Genomic DNA, 13,857 nt, shown 5'->3' on the forward strand with positions numbered 1-13,857 from the left:
TGGAGCTAATATAGCAACTAATCCTATTGTTGTCACATACATGAGATTTCTGCCCAATTTAATAAAACCGAAAATCTCAACAATCTCCACCTTGACAACAATTAGCCTGATGCCTTGTTCATTTATTATTTTTATCTTTTCTGCAAGCCAAGAGAAGCCAAACACCAACGCAGCTTCTCTAACAAAACTGGTTTCGTGAACATGTCTGCACAGTTTTCCTTCGTATGCACCTTTTCAAGAGAAACACCCCTTTCAGTGATAACCTGTCTTACAAAATGGTACTTGATTGGTATATGCTTTGATTTACTATGATAGGCTGGATTCTTAGCCAAATGAATTGCACTTTGACTGTCACAAAATAACTTGATGTTGTCCTGCAACCTACCAAACTCACCAATCAAACCTTTCAACCAAACCGCTTCTTTGCAAGCATGCGAAGCAGCTATGTATTATGCTTCAGTAGTGGATAAAGCAACAATATTCTGTAGCTTTGACATCCAGCTAATAGCTCCACCTGCAAGAGTAAAGACATACCCTGAAGTTGACCTTCTCTTATCCAAATCACCTGCAAAATCTGAATCAACATAACTGCAAACAAATTCACTACTTCTGTTATAAGTGATACAATAATCACTTGTGCCTCTTAAATACCGAAGCACCCATTTCACTGCTGACCAGTGTTCTTTTCCTAGATTTGCCATATACTTGCTGACAACCCCAACCGCATGTGAAATATCTGGTCTAGTACAAACCATCGTATACATCAAACATCCTACTACATTGGCATATGGAATTCGAGACATATATTCCTTTTCTTCATCTGTATTAGGACATAAACTGGAAGAAAGCTTAAAATGGGAAGCTAAAGGGACTGACACAGGCTTCACATTGTTCATACCAAACCTCAAGAGTATTTTCTCAATATACTTATGTTGTGATAGCCACAGCTTACCATTGCTCCTGTCTCTAAAAATCTCCATGCCCAAAATTTGTCTTGCTGCTCCCAGATCTTTCATATCAAACGTCCTTGCCATCTAAGCCTTTAACCTGTTGATCTCCACTATGCTTTTGCTTGCTAAAAGCATATCGTCAACATATAACACTAAGATAATGAACATGCCATCATTTAATTGCTTAAAATAAACACAATGATCATATTCACTTCTTATATATTTCTGACTCAACATGAAAGAATCAAACTTCTTGTACCATTGCCGAGGCGACTGCTTCAGGCCATACAATGATTTCTTGAGCCTGCAGACAAATTTCTTATTGCGATGCTGAACAAACCCTTCCGGTTGTTCCTAATTATTTCCTCATATAAATCTCCATGTAGAAATGCAGTTTTAACATCTAGTTGTTGTAATTCTAAATCAAGCAAAGCCACTAATGCTAATAAAATCTGAATTGAAACAATTTTTACAACTGGTGAAAATATCTCATGAAAATCAATGCCTTCTTTCTGAGAAAAACCTTTTGCAACCAGCCTTGCTTTGTACCTGTCCACTGTATCATCAACACCCCCTTTCAATTTGTAAACCCATTTACATCCCACAGTTTTTCTGCCTTTAGGAAGTTCTACCAGATCCCATGTGCCATTCTTCTCTAATGCCATCATCTCATCCTTCATAGCTTCTTTCCACTTTTCACTCTTTGAACCTTCAACAGCTTCATGATAACACAAAGGTTCATCATTGTTAGCGATTAAAGCAACTGAAGTAACATAATCATCATACCTTCTAGGAGGACGTTTAATTCTCGTGAACCTCCTTAAAGATGTTTCTGGTACTTCCACAATTTGCTGATTATTATCTGTAGGAACTTCTTCATGATCTGCATCTGAATCATGTTAATGATCTACATCTGAAACCTGTTCATGACCTGCATCTGAAACCTGTTCATGACTTACATCTGAACCATGTTCATCTTGATCATCATTAGAAGTGCTTTCAAACTGAATGTGCTGAAAATCAGATACATCATCCTGTTTCAATCTATTATCTACATCTAACTGTACAAGAGAGGATTCATTAAACTTTACATCTCTGTTGATGATGATCTTACGAGTAGTAGGATCCCCCAATCTATATCCCTTTGTTCCATCACCATATCCAACAAAGATATACCTTTTTGACTTTGGATCTAATTTAGTTCGCTGATGTTTAGGCACTAGAGCATATGCATCACAACCAAACACTCTGAGTTTAGAATAATCACAAGGGTGACCTTTCCATACCTCTTGAGGAATCTTGCAACCTATCGTCGTGGATGGTGATCGATTTATCACATAACAAGTTGTAGCCACCGCTTCTGTCCATAATTCCTTCTGCAAACTGGCGTTACTCAGCATACTCCTTGCTCTCTTTAAAATAGTCCTATTCATGCGTTCAACAACTCCATTTTGCTGAGGAGTATAAACAGTGGTCTTATGTCTCTCGATCCCTGCATCCTTGCAATAGTTTTCAAACTCCTTGGAAGTAAACTCACCACCATTGTCAGTTCTTAAACATTTTATAGTTCTACCAGTGATGTTTTCTACCAATGCTCTAAATTGTTTGAAAACTGTAAACACATCAGACTTCCTTTTCAACATGTAGACCCACACTTTCCTAGAGAAATCATCAATAAACGATACAAAATACGACGAGCCACCATATGAAGTTGTAGGGGCTGGACCCCAAACATCTGAATGGATATAATCAAGTATTCCTTTACTAGTATGTTTGCCTGTTTTAAACTTTTGCTTACTTTGTTTTCCAAACAGACAATGTTTACAGAAATCTAACTTTCCAGACTTTAGATTAGGAAGTAACTTGCGATCAGCCAAAAATTTTAACCCTCTTTCGCTCATATGGCCCAACCTTTGATGCCATAAGCGAATGGAACTACTGTCATGTTCAGACACCGTAGACACATGATCTGACCCTGTTCTTCCTTCTAACTGAAATAGATTTCCTACCTTCTTAGCTTTCATGACTAGTAAAATACCTTTGTAAATTTTCATTACTCCACCTTGAATTACAGTTTTATATCCATTTGTGTCAAGTGCTCCTAGTGAAATTAGATTTTTCCTTAAATCTGGTACATGTCTTACATCAGTTAATGTTTTGGTTGTGCCATCAAACATTTGCAGCTGTATACTCCCTATTCCCACAATATTACATGTGACATCATTACCCATGTACACGACTCCATCATTAATTGATCTATACGTCTTAAACCATTCTTTATGAATACACATGTGGTTTGATGCACCAGAATCTAACAGCCAATGTTGATCATGATTTGACAAATTAACTGATAACACTTCATCACTCATACCTAAACCAGATGCCGAACCTGTATCTGTCGTGTTTGCTTCCTGCTTCGCTGTCGAAGAGTCTTCTTTGGATGCTTGCTGTCTCTTCCAACAGTCCTTCTTCAAATGTCCCGATTTGCCACAAAACCAGCACTTTACCTTACTCTTCTTCCCTTTCGATTTTGATCGTGAGTCGTTGTGCTTACCAGAGCATCTTTCTCTCGAACGACCTCTAGCCATCATTGCTTCTGATGTAGAGGTGTCGGCATTTGACCTCTTCCTTGTCTCTTCGGACAACAAAGCTCCAACAATATCATCAAATTCAATGGTTTCTGATGTACTTAGGCTTATAGAAGTAACAAAATGATCCCATGACTCGGGCAACGAGCACAATAAAGTTATAGCTTTATCTTCTGATTCAAATTTTACTTCTATGCTTTCTAATTGCACCAGCAGAGTATTAAAGACATTCAAATGATCAGTAATAGATGTACCTTCCTTCATGCGCAGACTGTATAATTGTCGCTTCAGAAGAATCCTGTTGGTCAAGGATTTTGTCATGTACAGCTTCTCCAGCTTTGTCCACAAACCAGCAGCAGTTTTCTCTGACACGATGTTAAACAAAACATCATCCGCCAAACACAGTCGAATACCGCTCAGAGCTCTTCCATCCAATTCATTCCATTCATCATCTGTCATGGGGTAAGGTTGTTTGGATCTTCCCAACAGCGCCTTCGCCACGCCTTGTTGCACAAGCAGATCATGCATCTTCACTTTCCAGATCTCGAAGTTATTTTTGCCATTAAACTTCTCGATCTCAAAACGAGCACTTTGAGTTTTTGCCATGTTGTATCAAACAAACAATCTCCAATTCCGAATTAAAAAATGCCTCTGTCGTACTGTGTAATCACAATTTTAAAAGTAAAAAAACCAAAATTGCAAGTTTACCAGAGGGAAAATCTGCCGGGCACTCCTGGACAGTGAAAAAACCGCGCCTAAAACACATCCACTGCTTGGCGCTCCGCTGACAGCCGATCAACCGCACCAGAGCAAAATCCGTTTAAGTGTCGCAAAATTGGCGTGTTTAATTCCGTCGATTCCGCGCCAATCTGAGTATTAAATCTATGTCGCGAGTATCAGACTCGGATCCGCACCAATTGGTGCGTTTGTTCAAAAATAAAACGCGCCAACCCGTTTACTGCACAATTGGCGTGACTGTCTCTGCTAAAACCGCGCCAATCGTTGAAACTCCACCTTCAGCCGATCTGTCACGCACACCAGCGCCACAACCAGAGACTTGTAGGTTATGGGCCCCCCACAGTTTTCTGCATATGATTTTATGTTCTATCTGCATTTACTATCAATGTGTATAATTTAATGTGATTGCTAATGGATATAATTGGAAATTGTCATTAGGCTGCTAAAGGAACATTTAAGTAAATTGTCTTAAGCAAGAACATACCATTGTTATCTAAAATTAACATCTCTGAATATTGAGTTTAGCTGAGCCAGATATCTACTGTGACTGGAAATTCTATTATTGCTTGTTCCTACAGAGTTTGAAAATGAGTTGGATCTCATCATGGATGTTCTTCAAAGCTGCCTAGTCTTGCTGCCACAGGTCTCAGGAGCTACCTTTTACCATGGTGGTTTCCAGACATATCAGGTTGCAGATTCACAAGAATACAAAGATCTGCACATTATATCTAAAATTTCGGTACCACAGAAACCCCCAATTAAAGATCAAATCCAAATCTCCTATCCATATGCTCTTCATGACTTTCATTAAAGTTGACATACAAAGGTCGTAGTCATTCCAACAAGCCACGTTTTCTTACATTGCGCTCTACTAAAACTGCAACAATTTGCCAGTTCAGCTGGATGGTTCACAAATATGCTTTTACATGCACAGTAAATATGACCAATAAATAAATATATCATAACCTTATTAGATATACTATTAGAGGATCTGTATAGGGACTTGAAATTTTCTCAAGGCAAGCTATTGATTTAAACCTCCAAAATAAGGAGAGAATATACTGCTTGATTCTATAATAAAAACATAAAATCTAGATGTGCCAAAATCTCAAACTTGAGATAACTTAAATGGAACAAACATGCTGCTGAAACGAAACAATGACAAATGCACATTTTCATTGGCTGAAACCTGACATGATAGTGTTTACAAACTACAATTAAAAAATATTATCAAACTAAGAAGTTGATATTCACTACAAAGTACACCCCTCGAAGAACGCTTAATAAATTGGAAGTACTAACTGTCAAGTACTTTGGCCAAAAATGCTCATTCAGATACAAAAGCAAAACATCAAACGAATAAAGTATGAATATCTTTCTAGTTAAAAACCTCATGTTCAAAAATATTTTCATGTCATTTTCAAAATTGATTGCTTAATTGAGCATAACATCCAGCAGCTTCTCTAATACTTTATTGAAGCTAAGAGTTCCATTTCTGGGGCAAGCTGCTTTTCGGCTAACTCCACCGCTTTTGATCTCAATTTTGCTAATTGCTTCCTTCTCTCATATGATACGTGAGCCTTTGCCTTTCTCTTCTCTTCCAATTCCTACATAGCATATGGCAAAAGAAAAGACTTAGTAATGTGTGTGGAATTTAACAATCGGTCTAAAATATAACACGATAAAAAATAAAACTCCAATAAGGAAAATTTCAGGAAATGCATCATATAACACATTACCGTAATAGTGTCATAGTGATGCCAGCCAACTTCTTTGGAAAGCCTTCCTAGCAGACAATACTTGTGACCTGGCTGAAGCCTCAACACTCTGTAAAGACAAAGTAATAAAAAGTTAAGTCACATCATCTAAAAGACACTACTTAGTGCTGAATCATTTTAACCCTGAATCAGACACATAAGTCACATAAAATCTAATATGTTCAAGTAATACATCCTTTGGGCAATGGTTACCAGGCAAGCAACCCATATTCAAATAACAGCAGGCATGGAACCCTGAAACAAATAGTTCTTTGGCCAAGTTTGATGGCTCCCCACACTGAAGTGAATCAATGATAATGCAGATATGGTTTTATGGCTCCCCATACAAATCAAAAAAATGTTTATCCTAATAACCATATATACAAATAATAATGAAATTCTACGATAAAAGATTTAAGCACACCATACTTACTTAAGAGCATCTGGAATGACCATTCTCTTCTTCCTGTCATATGGTGGGGGAACCCCTTCAAAAGCCCTTAGCCTAGCAAGTGCGGCTGCACCACGCTTGGTTTTGTGTGGAATCATTCTGTAGAACATTCAAATCTTCTATGAATCAAACATTTTCCAAACATGCACAACTTCAAACACCTAAAATAATCACGACCAAAATAGATCAAACCAATTACCCTCTAATTGTCCTCCAAAGAATTCTTGATGGAGCTCGAAAATGAATCGGACCATGAGACGGCTTTGTATTCATTCGCTTCCTTAGAAAACGCAAGTATTTCATCTTCTGACGAACAAGTCCACCAGACATACATATCTCTTCACAACGGACCACAACCTGCAAAGCATAGACAAACATAAACCAATGGACTCATCCAACATAATTGGATGTCTGAGTAACCTAAAATGGAGCACTGTTACTCAGTATTGGTTCATGTGTGGAGCTTCTTTGACATGCTAAATAACATACTAAAGTTTAAAATTTAGCTGGAAGCTGAGGCCTGAAATCGAAAAGCACCCAGCTAACCATATGCACAAATGAATTTCATTTCATTATTATTACCAGTATAGATTCATTTTTTCATTTCATTATTATTACCAGTATAGATTCATTTTTTCATTTCATTATTATTACCAGTATAGATTTATTTTAATTAGGGATCTATCAAGATAATAGAGGGATTAAATCTCATTATATGCAAATTTTTTTTTAGAATGAATAAATTTTTTAAATTGTATTCTTGAATAAATTATTATTACTAATATTTAATATAAAAATCGAATGAGTTAGGAAAATTCCTAGGTAACTAAATTATTTTAGCTCTTTTTCTTTTTGAGGATTGAAATATTTTAATAAGTTGAACATTAACACATATATACATATTTTATATATAAAAAGATAATATTGAAATATATTAGCTAATATGAATATTCAATGAGTTTATTTAAGTTCTATATTGAAATATTTATAAAAAAATAATAGTTATATTAAATTATATTATTTATGATAGACATTCCAAATTGTCCTCGTTCTGCATGGTAAAATAAACCTCACAGTATACTCATTTTTCTATCCAACGGAAAATGATCAACACATAACAACTAAAAGCATTTACAATAAAAGCACATTCAAGATGTAATTTCTCTGCCCAGGCACTTTTACTCAGAAGAATGACATGCATAATGTATTACAAACAGCACTATCCAACTGAGTTGAAATGTTAATTTAAGCCACGTAAATTACTTAACAGGAGTTTTAAACAAATTCCCGACTTTTTTTTCCCTCTGGAACACAACTTATCCCACTCTCAAGCCCGTAAAAAGAATGGGAATGTTGGTACTTTGTCAACGCCATCGGTTGAAAGGTTTGTCATTGATGTGAAAGCATGGTCAAAACCAAACATGGACAAAGTCAAATGGAAGCCATGGTTGCAGATTCCAAACTAGCTTTATGAAGTTTATTGTTACAGTATTAGTGTTGAACGGACAAATTACAAGAACAGGCATGTGGAGCATTTAAAGACTTTAACAAGCGTAGATGAAAAGAAGCTAGCAATCGTCCTCTGTAATTTATAACCTTCAGATTTAATATTTATTGACTGATCACAAAGTTCAGGGGATTTTGTGGGTTATTCTGAGTTGTGGACTGTGGCAGAGAACTCAGATTTAGGCACTGTTGAAGGCGATGAGCCTATGTTTTCTAAGACCGAAATCGAAGGAAGCAGAGAAAATCGACCCCAAAAATGAAGTAGAAATGAGGCAGAACATACCACTCGCTGACCATGGAGAAGCTCCTTGGCCAGTATAGAGGCGAGGCGGCCAAGCATATGGTGGCGCGCATCCACCACCACCTCCTTCGCGCAGATTCCTGATCCACTCACCATTGTTCTCCTCCTCTCTGCTACTCCTCGCTCCCTCGGTCTCTCTCTCGCTTGACACTCGACGAGAAAGCTTTGAAGCCTTACGGGTAACCTCCTGCAATTAGGGTTTTGGCCCTAATAATTATTTAAGACACATTTTATATCTCAACCCTATTTTAATATAAAAGATAAAGAGTAAATAATACATAACACGGGTGAACACGGGGTTTCATCAATGCATTCTGGTTATATTCAATAATTATATTACTTTTGGTCTTGTTTAGTCTTATGATCCTAGTTGGGTCATGGTTTCTTCCATTAAAGTATTTGAGAAGTATATATTGATTTCATATGGTTTGAAGAGGAGCCATTCACATCATTTCTAAGTTAGGATTAGTTTTGATTAGTTTTGATGTTAGCAATGGTATGGAGGGTATGAAGATTTAATATGAGGTGATGATATTTTTGCTTTTAAAAATAATTAAATTTATTTATATATATATATATAATTTGGTTACTATGTATTATTGGAGGATATTATTAAGTATATCATTATTAGATGATATCATTAAGGAGATTATTATTAGAGGATATTATTAGTATTGAAGATATTTTTCTTTTTTCATTCCTTAGTGTTATTATTTTTCTTGATTCATGTGTATATTTACGTTGATAGGCATTCTCTTTGTGGGTTTGGGGTAGGCAAACATTGTTCACCCCAGCCAATGAGAGAGGTTCATTTTTGTTGTTCGGTGCAATTAAAATTAGACACGTGGCTAGTGAAATGGGTGAGGTTTCAACCAGATCGTCGTTGGAATTAAAGTCGTCATCAAACACGCTACTATTGTGCTCTACAACAACCCCCTATTTCATATCATGGTTATTCACAAAAAAAAAAACTATCATATGAAATGGGTCCCTTTTAGTTTTGATTGGTATCAACATTATATTATTCAAAAAGGTCCGAAAACAAAATGAAGACATTATAAAAAACCTTTTGGACAAACCAATTTTGGTCTTATAATATAAATAATCAATCTGTTATCATTGTGATAAAGCGATCGCAAGATCGCATATCGCAATGACATAGGAGGCATACTTTAAAGGCCCATTGGTTTTCTCCGATGCGATAAAAGTTCCTTTCGCTTCGATGCGATGCGATATCGCTATCGGCGATTGGCGATATACTATGCATGTTTTGAAAGCACCCCAGGTAATACACCCGATGCGATGCGATATCGCTATCGGCGATCGGCGATACACTATCCATGCTTTCTTAAAGTGCCCATACTCCCGATGCGATGCGATATCGCTATCGGCGATCGGGGATTTCAAAAGGTGTCAATATAAGGATTTAAGTTTTCCCCGATGCCCGATTGCGATAAAGCCAGAAGCGCAAACTTCAAAAAAGTCGTTAAAACAGAGGGATATTACGATTAATTCATATTAAAAGCCTTATCTGTCGAACAGTGATTTACCTGCGCTCAACCGCCAAAACATCCAAGGCACGCTTAAACAAATCATTCGGCCGATTAATGATATGATGGGCATTTAAAGGATTGGCAGGTTTTAACGGCCATTTAATGTAATAGTAAGTCCTAAAATCTTCTCATAGATTGTATCCGCGGCCACTTTAAAGTTAATCCCTCATCACGCATTGATCAACATATCTCGCTCATATTTGGTTTTCACTACCAATTCTCTGTGTTACGCTTATTTTCACTCCTGTGCAGAATTCTTCCGAAGCAGAAAACTCAAGCAGAATGGGGAAGAAGTCTAAGAAAACCACAGTCGCTTCCACTGTGCCAGCCACAGGACAAGCCGTCGCTGATCCAACAAATAAAAAGAAAGGATTGATATCTGATACTACATGTTCTGGTCTCGGCAAAACTACTTGGCAAAGTACCTATAATTTGATTGAGGCCGAAGAACCTGAAGTGACAACAGTACAAGCCACTGCAGATGCGACTCGGAAATCCGATGGTACTTTAAAGGACTTAGCCGACTCCTTCCTTCATCGGATAGCAGCTCGGGAACAAATTCTCCCATATACGGATGTAGTGAGGTGGGCGATTGAGGAAATCCCAATCACAGACAGAACTTTCTGCACCAGAGATGGGAGAATCTTCGGTTCATTCAAGGCTGATGATTTAAGGCAAATGTATCATTTGCCTGAGCCAGAGAAGAAGTACAATAAGTCGTTTTTGGAGAAATTCCAAAAAGAGAACGAAATTGAATCCGAACCCATCCGGGATTGGAGACAAAATCCGGCAAAACACAAGCATGAATCTTCCGGTAAGTACTCTGTTGATTCCCTATGTTCTCCTTATTGTTATGTTGGGATAATGATGTGCAGATTGTGGGGGTTGCACGATTCCGCTAATTTCACTATAGAAATGGTTCCCTTGATGGAAGCGGCGTGTAACAGTGAAATAATGGATTGGGCAACTATACTGTCAGATAAACTAGCAACAGCTGTTCTTGATTTTAGAAATAAGACCCGCGTTACTGAAAGGTTAGTTCCCCCATTCTACTACAGTGCCTATATTCTAGATACCCTGTGTTTTAATTCTAAATTCTTGTGCTCAGCTGGAGGTGGACATCACAAGACCTCATGCCTATTCACATATACCATCAGAAATTGTGGAAAGCTTCCTATAAGCACCATTTATACCAAGTCTGCAATGGCTTTATGTTACCCATTCATTACTCTATTTTTGATAAACCTGCTCCCAAGATTTCCTACCAAGTCGGGATTGATTTAACATCAATAGGAAGATGGTTCGGGGAGGAAAAGTTCACTTATATAAGAGTTTTCGGTAGCCAAGCCGAACCTCATGTCCTTCCTTTGTACATACCTGATAAACTGTTGGCGAGGGAATAGCTTATCAGATCATTGCCGAGGGAGTTACACAGACTCTCAAGAAAAATAAGAAGCAGGTCTGGCCCTCTTTTCCGTTGAGATGTGGTGTCGACACGTTGCATGATTTCAAACATGCAGAGAAAGAAGCTACAAAGATAAAATCATTAACTCTAGCAACTCTCCCTAATAGGCGATTTGATCCCAACAAAGTCACCTATAATGCACTTGAACAGGCCAAATTGACAAAGTTTGATCATAAAGAAGATATGTTCGATGACCTGTTCTCCTCAGCTGAGTCAATATTGCAGGTTAAGGCACTAGCCAGAATGAAATATCAGGATGAAGGGTTGGTTGAATTCAACAGACTTAGAGAACACAGGTTGCAAACTCTGCCTCTAGATCTGTTGGTAACAACCCCAACAACAGCATCAAGCGAGCCTGAAAGGAAACATTCAAAGGAACCTCTGGTTACAACAAAAGAACAAAAGAAAGCACAGGAGGAAACTTAGACTAAAGAGCAAGAGAAAGTGCGGGAGGAGACCCAGACTAAAGAGCAGAAGCAGAGCAACATAGAAGTAAATGTGGATACTCATTTTGATCCAAAACTGCTCCAGGAATGGCAACAATTTGATTCTATTATCAGCAATCTAGAATGTTCAAAGGACACCGAAACTTCGAAAGCAGCAGACACACAGGAAACCACTTCACAACAGGTTCCAAGTGGAACCAGCGGCCCACCCAGTTCAAAAGAAGTAGAAATAATACCAAAGGACCCCTCCGATCAAATCATTTTGCAGGTAGAAGAGATTCCTCCCTTGGATGTCTTCTATAGCCCAAGGCATAAAGCTGTAGTAAAACGACAGAGGAAGAGAAGAAGGACTGATCAACCTTCCCTTTTCCCAGAACAGACGGTCACGGGCAATGTGGTTTGGAAGGAGGAATTTGACCCCTCTGATGACCTAACAAAACTATCACAATATGCTGGAGCCTATTCGGCAGCAACAATAGACAAAGCATCAGAGGTGAGTCTTTTATTGAAAACAAAAGACCAGGAAATCTTTTTATTGCAGGCACAGCTAACAGAAGCACAGCAAAAAGTGGAGCAGGCAGAACAGCAATTGTTGACACAACAGCAAGTAAATAATCAATTAACTCAACAATTGCAGGCAGAGAAACAAAGGATTGATCACAGCGCAATCCAGAAGTAGAAAGAGTTGTCTGAAGCCTTGGCACAACTGAGGGCAGCAAATGAACAAATGCTGAAAACAAAAGATGAGCAGATTGCTCAACTATCAGCACAGCTTGAGAAGACAAAGGGCGTTCCACAAATAACTGAATTCAGAGTAGAAGCACTACAGATAAATATGGCATTAATAGCCCAAATCAAGCTTCTATGTCAACAAATCGCCCAGGCGGAACCACTATGCGAATTGACGGCATCAATAAGTGAAAAAACAGAAAAGGCTAGAGCGGAATTGGATCAAGCTGAAGAAACGATAGCTGCATTTCTTGACTGGCAAGATACTGATCAAGGACAAGAGGCAAATTTACCAAGAATTTTAGAGTCACATAAAGATATATTGTTTACAGAATGGCAGTCCCAGTTAATGAAAGCAGAGAGGGCAACTTCAAGGTGCAAATCAACTACAAGCGACTTGGTTGAATTGGTTAATAATACTCTCTACTTGTCAAACATGATTTCCCAATGCACTCCAGGAAAATTGACAGCGATGAAAACATTGGAGCAGTCATGTTATCCAGATCTAGAGGAAAAGGGGAGATTAATTGCTGGAATTAACAGTTTAACATGGGACACCTATTGGTTCTTCTTGGTAAAACCACACACTCAAAGAGCCGCCCTCAAATGCCTTACAGATGCAATCAGGTATATTATCCCCGATATTCAGGATGCCACCTATGCCGCCCAGCTTAGCTCTCGCCTCAACAGACCGCCCGAAGTGGAGCCAATGCTTGCGATAAGTCAGCTCAGGTTTAAAGGCAAACAACCTACTTGATGATTCATGCCGCCGACTGCCAGGTTGCTGAGAAGAATATGATCAAAATCAATTGATACCAATTAAATAGGATTTCAGTTTCATAGATAGTTAGATTAATTAAGTATTTATAGACCCTTTCATGTTTTTAGAAAGGGTCGTAAAGTTTTGTACTTGACTTAAAGACTGAAGTTGCACTACTGTACTTCAGCGATATTCTTTTATAAAACTGGACCAGTTATTCTAATTTTGACAAGGAAGCTTTTATGCAAATGTGCACTATTGTCTTTGTTTGAAAGTATTTATGCGTTGGAAGAAGAATCTCAAATAGCGATTGATATTGGGAGTGACTAGCAGCTCATATGGTACTATTATCTATGTCTGAATTCATTCCTTTCATATGAATTGTTATTTGATTGCCTTTGCTATTATCGAATATATGTATGTGTTTTAACAGCATTTCTTTATTCCCTCCACTATTGGATGTTTATGGGATTCTTTTCTTTTGATCGTACATGTATCGATGATATATAAGTGTAGCAATATTGCGCTAATCCCTTTGTTTAACGATTTAAGCAAAGTAATCCTTGAATGAATAAAAGTCCATGTTTATTAAATAGAGTCATCTACATGCCTG

At 37.8% G+C, this 13,857-nt stretch overlaps 1 protein-coding gene across 1 annotated transcript; it reads right to left on the minus strand.

Moving 5' to 3' along the window:
• Positions 1-5,422: 5,422 nt before the first annotated feature.
• Positions 5,423-8,501, minus strand: LOC149267654 (large ribosomal subunit protein uL13-like). The gene is made up of 5 exons (XM_089433787.1): positions 8,274-8,501; positions 6,684-6,841; positions 6,467-6,583; positions 6,016-6,103; positions 5,423-5,883 (listed from the first exon to the last, which is right to left on the minus strand). The coding sequence occupies exons 1-5, from the start codon at positions 8,385-8,387 to the stop codon at positions 5,740-5,742; spliced, it is 621 nt and encodes a 206-aa protein (XP_089289913.1). The 5' UTR covers positions 8,388-8,501; the 3' UTR covers positions 5,423-5,739.
• Positions 8,502-13,857: the final 5,356 nt, after the last annotated feature.

The sequence above is a fragment of the Pinus tabuliformis genome, chromosome 6 (assembly GCF_031772625.1).
Source record: "Pinus tabuliformis cultivar Carrire ecotype Pingquan chromosome 6, CPIR1, whole genome shotgun sequence".
In the NCBI taxonomy this organism is placed as follows: Eukaryota; Viridiplantae; Streptophyta; class Pinopsida; order Pinales; family Pinaceae; genus Pinus; species Pinus tabuliformis.